At 41.7% G+C, this 8,846-nt stretch overlaps 1 protein-coding gene across 1 annotated transcript in view; it reads left to right on the top strand.

Annotated features, from left to right (window-relative positions):
• LOC110063220 (uncharacterized) overlaps positions 1 to 6,454 on the top strand; it is a 9,529-nt gene extending 3,075 nt beyond the window's left edge. Inside the window, exon 2 of the mRNA XM_020770175.2 lies at positions 3,799 to 6,454. Coding sequence (XP_020625834.2) covers positions 3,838 to 5,613 — 1,776 coding nt within the window. The 5' untranslated portion in view covers positions 3,799 to 3,837 and the 3' untranslated portion in view covers positions 5,614 to 6,454. The remainder of the gene's footprint in view (positions 1 to 3,798) is intronic.
• Positions 6,455 to 8,846: the final 2,392 nt, after the last annotated feature.

Genomic DNA, 8,846 nt, shown 5'->3' with positions numbered 1-8,846 from the left:
AAATTTATGTTTTATTTGCTTTTTCAATTGTATTTTTTGTGTTTCTTTTATTGTCATTTTGTTTTGTTTTTCAATCACGAAAACATTTTAATTTGAAATCAAAAGTGACTAAATCAAGAAATAAATTTAATTCGAAGAAAATATCTCAGGAAACAAAATAAAAACAAACGATTTTAAAAATGACAGTAATTTCAAACGTAACCAAAATTTGCTGCAAAATAAATTAAAAAAAAAAATAAAAAAATAGTTTGAACACTGAAAAGGCGTTTTAAACTAAATTAAAAATAAAATTGTCTATGGCCTATCGCAGCCATAGCGAAAAAAAAAACCACACACACGCGCGTGGCCTATCGTTGCCATAGACCAGAATGCATTTCGGTACATTTACCAGGTCAACGGCAAACATAGCTGCCGGAGGTCTAAAATGAAAGATCTGCGCCAAGGGAGAAATGGGAAGAAGGATTCTGGTAGGTCAGCAAAAAACCTTGAAACCATAGTTGTCCAGCGCCTTAGCGCAGAGGTTTCTGGCAAAGCTCAGAAGTACTCTCGAGTTGGAGCACGCGACCTCGTGTCTTTCGAAAATTTCGACAAACGCTCCAGTGATAACAATGGGGGTGACAGGCCTACACAACTCCCGTATCTACATGCAATAGTTGCTTTTAAAGTTTCGCTCGAACGAGTATATCTGCGCCATTTGCGGAGTGTTACTGAGCATTAGTCGCTATAACTCGCTGCGGGCGATCGGCGACTGATGAGATCTAGAAGGATCGAAGCATTCTCAAGAAAATCTGACAACATCGCAAATAAAAGCAATGAAGACCACAACATGAAGCTTGATGAACAGTGAGAGGAAAAACTTCTAATTTCAGAGTTGAAGACAGTACTTTTCCTGAACAAAACCACACAATATCATTCAACACCGTGACGCAAAAAAAGCGACAGACTTCGTGGCGCGTGAACATCTACATTGCAGCACCAGAACGAACAAACTGGAGGTATAAGCCTAAACATCAAGCACAAGGGACAAAAAGCTCGACGAAATTGATACAAGAAACATAAGCACGTCTCTCTAACAACAGCTATCTCTGGAGAAGTCGGACAAAGATAAATATGACACCCGTGATAAGAAGCAGCATAACTTGCAACAGTTAATCAAACAGCAGGGCCCGGCGTAACATCACAAAATGCAAGTAATATGTTCACGGAATATTCCAAACTTTGTTCCTCCAGCGCTAATATTTAGAGAGCTTAAAACATATCTTGCAATAGAAATGAGTCAAAAACAACTAGCGCGTGACAAGATACAGAGGTGTCAAACTCTACAAATTACACGCAGAAAACAGCGGAAACCACACAGACCTATGACCTCTCACGGCTCTACTCTGGTGAAATGTCCTCCTAATAACGCCATAAAGTACCCCTAAGAAACGAATGTGAAGCAAAAAAGGTCGGGAGACCGAAAATAACGGCAAGTACACAAATGTTAGGAGGCATGGGAGTCCACCCATGTAGGTCCTGTTATCCTCATTTACATATATATATATGTAACACTGGCATTTAATCCAAAATCAACCATTAGCGAAATATTCAAAGATCCCCCTATCGTACCATACAAAAAGGGCAGATCCTTTAAAAGCGATTATTACACATAGATACGGGAGTTGTGTAGGCCTGCCACCCCCATTGTTATCACTGGAGAGTTAATCCAAATCTTCGAAAGACACGAACTCGCGTGCTCCAACTCGAGAGTTCTTCTGATCTTTGCCAGAAACTTTTGCGCCGAGGCGCTGGACAACTATGGTCTCAAGGTTTTTTGCTGACTTGCCAGAATCCTTCTTCCCATTTCTCCCTTGGCGCAGATCTTTCATTTTAGACCTCCGGTAGCCATGTTTGCCGTTGACCTGGTAAATGCACCGAAATGCATTCTGGTCTACGGCAACGATAGGCCACGCGAACTCGCTGAGCAATCATGACTGAGAATAAATACAAGAGAGATCATGTGTCTCGGAATTTGTCAGGAGTTATGCATCAGTAGTGACACGTATATCGGTGTAATGGGTAACGGAGTAACAACGAATTGATTTGAATATACATGTACATATATATCGTGTAACCCTTATAGTAGACTACGAGTAGTCCCTCTTGTGCTTAGTACGTCGTGCGTGACGCGAAAGAAATTCGCGAGAAAAAAATGGCTGCGCGAAATCTTGGGGGCTAGGAGCGCGCGAAAGGAGGAACTACCGCCTAAGCCCAAGAGTTTGCCCTTTCACGGCCGAGTGATTTTTCGGTGTAGGATTTCTCATCTTGACGTCCTCTTATTATCGCCTGTTATCAATAGCCCCGGGAGATCTGAATAAAATTGCTCTACTCTACTCTTCAAGTAGCCAGGCAAAAACATATGCCGTGAGAAGTATATCTTCGTTCAGTGTTCGTTCAGCGAAACTGCCAAAGAAGTTTTAAAAAGAAGACGGCGAAAGAGGCCTCTTGTAACGATTTTCGCTGCGTCTAAAAGTTATTGCGAAAATTTCAACAGAGTTTCAACCGAGAATTTACATTATACATTATACATTATACATTATACATTATACATTATGCATTATGCATTATGCATTATGCATTATGCATTATGCATTATGCATTATGCATTATGCATTATGCATTATGCATTATGCATTATGCATTATGCATTATGCATTATGCATTATGCATTATGCATTATGCATTATGCATTATGCATTATGCATTATGCATTATGCATTATACATTATGCATTATACATTATACATTATACATAGGAGATTATCCAACTGCGGTGAAATGTTTGCCGATAGCAGCGGAAAATTTCAGGTGAATGTTCGGTTTCAAGTGAGAGTCCGGTTCATTCTTTCAAATGGACGGCAGAAAGGCCAAGCTCAGTGAATTTATATTCGCTGACTTAGAAGATGCTGTTGAGCGGCGAAATCACTAACACGCTCGCAGTCGGGTTGGAGGCAGAAAGCTTTGCCAAACAAAACACTGGATAAATTTAAATCTTTCCAAAGCCTGTTGGCAGATTCGTAAGAACATTACGGCTTGCGAAACGCGATTCCAACGCTTCGATTTGCTCTGGTACCGCTTCGATTTGCTCCGGTTCCAAAACATTCCTGGAAGACGTCACAGGTATCTCGAATGTTGACAACACGTTGTCAATGCTCTTAACATAAGCCAATCATATTTTTGCGTTGTGAGAGCAACGCATAATTCAAACTCTTGGGCTTAGGCGGTAGTCCCTCCTTTCGCGCGCTCCTCGCCTCCAGGATTTCGCGCGGCCATTTTTTTTCTCGCGGTTTTCTTTCGCGTCACGCACGACGGACTAAGCGAAAGAGGGACTACTCGTAGTCTACCCTTATAGCACGGTTATTGAGAGCTGACCACTGTCGAATCAGTGCTACTGCATTGAGGGTAAGCGGAGCGCTGATCTTCTAACCAGAGCGCTATTAATTTAGGGTAAATAAAAACTAGAGTTCGTTATTCAGGCAAACTGAGGTGGTTACAGGCTAACAAAGCAAGCAAACAAAAACCTGTAGTTACGCTAATTCCCACAAGCCGTTACCGTCGTTAGGTATGTATCAACAACCTAGTGAAGAATCAACCTAAAGTCCGAGTCAAGTTCCTCGCGACCTTGTTTTTGTCACATTGTAATTTTCAATATTGTTGTTTTTCATTCTTGTCTTCTTTATCCCATTACCTCCAGACACCGAGCCGTTCCTACTTGTCGGCAGTTGACCTAATTAAAAACTGGTATTTGTTCTCTGACAGGATCTGATCACTTGTAATCTTTACTCGGTTCAGTCAGAAATGGGAAAAAAACCGAAATCTCTACTAATCATCAACGACTCAGCCGGTGCCCAGGTCACCCTCAATCTTTTTGTCACCTGGGATGTTGTGTGTTGGCTACCTCACACATCTAAAACAATCAAACCGAATACCAAGTTCCTTTACTCCAGCGACAAAGACTGCAAGTTCGAACTCGTCGCAAGATTCAAAGACAAGAGACCGAAAAAAGTTCTCCTGAAACCTCAAGAGTGGATTGAAGACAGGTTAATAAGGGTCACTTACTCACCGAGTTCGCTCGAGATCGTAGAGGACAACCTTACCAAGTACCCACAAGAGAAAAAAGAATGCCTTCGAAAGATGCAAAGGAAAGAAGAAATAGAATCGCATGGCGGGGGACGTAATCTGTACAACATACTGAGGCTAGACATGAAACAAATACGTGCCATGTCAAAGGAAGAACAGGATGAAGAAATCAGAACCGCATTCATACGAGAACTACGAATATGGCACCCTGAATTCAACGATGATGGTGACGAAGGAATAGTCAGGGAGGTGATTATGGCCTACGACATTCTTCAAAATCGAGAAAAGCGAGCCAGGTACCACAACATGGCTGACCATGACAGTGGATGGCTGTCGGTGAAGCGCTTCAAAGCTGTCTTTTGCCCCGAGTGCGAGACCATGGAGCAAAGGTTAGCCTGGTTGAAAAGAATGGGCTTGTTAGCTTTGTCGGTTGGGCTTACAATTGGAGGCATTGTGGGAGTTGTTCTTACCGCTGGTTTTTCATCCCCATGGTTCGTAACCAGTATCGTGGGTGGGTTGTACTCGTTACAGCAGTCGATTAGCAAGGAGGCCGTGGCAGATGGGTGCGACGTCAAAGGGTGGTTGATGAAGACAGGGATTGGGTACTTACTTGCAGTAATGCCTGGTGGTGTAGCAATTGGAGTAGCACTTCTGGAGTCCACAGCCCTCAAAGTGGGCGAGTTCCTGGTTTGCAGAGCAGCCGTTGGCGCCTTAGGTGGAGCTGTGTCATCTCTGATTTCCGACGGAAGCAAAAAATTTGTTGATGGACAGGATGTCACTTGGACGAAGGTAGTAAGTCACGCAGCTGTTGCGGCCACAGCAGGCGCAGTTGCAGGGGTGACAAGACTTGCTGTTACTAGAGCGATGGCCGGGAACAAGGCTGCTGCAGTGTCTGCAACACTTGGGGGAGCAATCGGAGACCAGGCATCTGAACCATCTGAGGTAAGACGTCTGGCCCAGCAAAGTGCAAGTCCTTTAGCCGGGACGAGCGCGAAAGTGGTGATCGAGAAGGCGGCTGATGTTACTGAGAAGCACCTGGAAGATTCTGTGGAAAATGGAATCCCCGACGAGTTCTCCTTAGATGACCTAGGCCTAACTCAAGAATGGCGTGATGCAGTAACGAAAGCCATCTCTGAAGAAATGCTCGATGGTAGGGTCAGATACATATCCCAGGGCTTCTGGTTCTCCAAAATGATTGTGAGCTTTTTTGTAAACGGAGAAGAAATCACAAAAGAAGTGAGAGGAAGTGGAAAGTACATTAATATCCCTTCCAAAGCGAGGAAGATAAAAGTAAGATTTAAGGTGTTGCGCTTACCCTGGCGTGACATTCTGAAGTATGATCGATTCCAAAAGTGCTGGTGTAAACCTTACGCGCCACATGTCTTCCAATACGAAACTCCACCGATCCGTACATTCACTATTTGGGGCCTTCTGCGCTGGGAAGCGGTGATGAAAGTTACAGATGAGCATCACAGTGAAACAAACGAACTGTAAATGATTTCTGAATGGAAGCCTTCCAGCCACGTTTGGTAAAGAAATCATCAACAAAGTGTCAAGAACTTAGACTGTTGCATCTATAACCAGTTTTTTAATAACATTTCTAATACTTTACATTGTTATGTTTCGTGTCAGATTTCCTAATTTTGAGATAATGTAGTGGGAAAGGATCAATTTCTCGTGAGGAGAGTTACAGAAGATTTGAATTGCATGAGGGAAACAACATGTCTTTCAATATGTTTCAGGCAAAATAGGAAAATAAGAAAACAAAACGAACAAAATGATTGACTACGTTTTAGAATTTTTTTAAAGACAAATTGTTATGTTAAGGGTCAGATTTCCTAACTTTGAGATAATGTAGTGAAAAAAGATCAATTTTTATGAGCAACATGTCTTTTAATGTCTTTTATGTCTTTTTTATAAGGAAACAAAACGTACGAAATGAACCATTTCAATGATGGTGATTTATTTTTGGTGCAACCGTCTGTCTTTCTAAATGACTTACTTCGGTGAATTTAGACATCTCGAATCTCATCCTTTTCCAATGGTTCGCTAATCGTTTCGGATGTCGATATCACGTGATTCTTGATTTGCAAAGAACTCAGTCAGTTCTTCTCCCCGAGGTTACAGTTGGGTAAGGCTCACAGAAAAGCTGCCTCTACCAACTCACAACCTTGATCCATAACAGCGCTTTCTTTCCATCTTTCGTTTTTGTCGCAAGAGACGTAATGGTGCTTAGCATCTCGAGTATTGGATTGAGTTGATCGAGTCGTGTTCGGATCATTGAAAATAGTAATGAAATCAAATTTGCAATAATAAAATCATTAATTTACCCAGATTTATCAGGAATTACTATCAACTGTTTAATTATTCCTTGATTCAATGTTTCTCTTTTTTTTTCACTTTCCACTGCTATTTTTAAATATTTCCCGCTTGCATCGGCGCCAGCTGAGAAATGGTAGTTGTTTGACTGATCGCTAAGAAAAGGTCAAAAACTGTTAGCTGATATGCATACAGCTTTCTCGAAGACCTTCACGGTCAATTGATTTCGGTGACGTATCCGAGACTTTCCGCCTCGGACCACGTGACCCGAAAACGAATGACCGAGGCGAAATATCGAGGCATAGGCAAAAATAGATATATATTTTTCCTTAACATAAGGGCCATTTATACGACAAAGCCGCGGATTAAATAAGACGCCAACTTGCCGTATAAACGGTACATTTTTTAGCCAGTTCACGCCTTACACAAGCCGCGGATGACATAAGCCGCGGCTTGTGTAAAACGAGGGTTTTGAGCTTGGTTTAAATAAGCCGCGGCTTATGTAAGACGCGAAGCCACTCGTATAAATGCTACCGCGGCTTGTTTGCGGCTTACGTAAGACGCGAACTTACACTGCGCAAGCGCAAGTTTTTCTCACGCTCGTTCGAGCGCTCGCGCAATTCCGATCTGGAAAAAAAAAAATGGATGTGTACCGAAATGTTAGGGTACACTAAACTCACCCGGCTTATACACGACAAATCCGGGTTTATTTCTTCACTCGGCTATTGCTTTTACACCTCGTTCACGTAGTTCAAAAACCTCGTGCTCGCTACGTTTTCCCAAAAGCTCCGATTACAAGATTTTCCGATTACAACTGTCAATCTTACGCTTTCACAATGTCAAGTCCGATTAAACATAGTCACGCAATTTCCGGTCAGATGCGATAGTTGATGCCTCATCCGTGGTCTGGTCCGCAAGAGGTGCACAGGCCAAAACAGGAAATTCCTGGCGATATACACCCTGAAATTTTGCCTGAATTCTCGGTTAAAATGTAAGATGTAGATCCATCTCCTGCTCCCACCATTCTTGATCGCTCTCGCCCAGCTTGTCTCGACTTAAAAAATTTCATTTAGAAGCCGTAGTACAAAATACTTAACTGAAGCTTAGTTTTTAATAAAAACCCGAAGATTCATCGTTTTCTTCGCGAAGAAGCCTGCCGTCCCGTTTCGTTGCTCCTGGTTGGTCGTTGACTGGACCGCGATTGCTATGACAACGAACACCGAAGCGAGGCATTAGTCGCGAATAAGCCGTGAACCGTTTATACAGGGCGCTTATATGTACCCGGCCTTTTTCCGCCCTGGTTTATACGAGCTCTTCGCGTCTTGTATAAGCCACGCTCGTGTAAATGGTCAAGTTCGCGTCGTAATAATCCGCGGCTTGTGTAAGCCGTGGATTATTTTTCTCGTATAAATGGGCCTTTAGTGTTAATTTATTTGGAAATAACCATATTTCTTAAGTCTGGACTGATCAGGGAGCACGCATTAATACTAATAATAGTAATAATAATAATAATAATAATAATAATCTTTTAAGAGACTTAATGACATAAAAGTACTCTTAAAAGAGTACTTTTATGATTTTATGCACCGTTCCTTTCTTTGTGTGATGTGAAAAAAATTTCGATCAATTTTCCGCTTCTACATAGTTAGGACGAGGCGTTTGAAGGTCACCGCAGCTATGTGGCAATCATCTTTGGAGAGAAACATCTTATTGACTTTCCAAGCATGTAGCAGAGTACAGCTTCGGCCGAGATAATCTTTAAGTGGTTTGGTTTATACACACCCTAGCACCGAGAGAGTTAAGCGATCAACCGAAGACGGCTTATTTGCACTGAATGAATACCTAGAGAATACATGCACTTATCTAACGAAGATCGCGAGAACTGATGATTCTACTACCCCCATCGCCATGTGTAGAACCTCTGTGTTAGAGTTGGACCAATCTTGTTGCCATGGATACGGAAACCCTCAATGAATGTAGAAGCCTACCCTTCAAAGAGCTTGGGACGACCCTTTAAACAGGTGAAGGCTACATTCTTTAACAGGAAATTCTTCCCATACAACTACTGAATGAAGATATTCCAGATTTTCTTGCAGACCAAACTAAACACGAAAGCAGTGTTTCGTCAACGATGAAAACAATACCTCAATCTTTCATTTTACAGAGTGACGGTTTCTTTAGAAATGTTTTCAATCTTTATTGTCGTCCTTTTTCATATATTCTCATTCCTTTTGTATTTTCTTTTGATGTTTGTCCTTGTCGGTCGATGTCTAGCAACATTTTTAATGTGTTTTTTTTTCAAGGTTTATAATACATTTTATTATCTTGATTTTTATCAATTTAATCCTTTGGTTTCAAAATTCTCTCCTATTTTGTATCCTTTCCTTTTTATAATTTCTTTTGTGCAG

Source organism: Orbicella faveolata, unplaced genomic scaffold (genome assembly GCF_042242905.1).
Source record: "Orbicella faveolata isolate gen_17 unplaced genomic scaffold, um_ofav_v1 contig_26, whole genome shotgun sequence".
Taxonomy (NCBI): Eukaryota; Metazoa; Cnidaria; class Anthozoa; order Scleractinia; family Merulinidae; genus Orbicella; species Orbicella faveolata.
The sequence above is the reverse complement of the archived record's forward strand: the minus strand, read 5'-3'. Positions and strand labels throughout refer to the sequence as shown.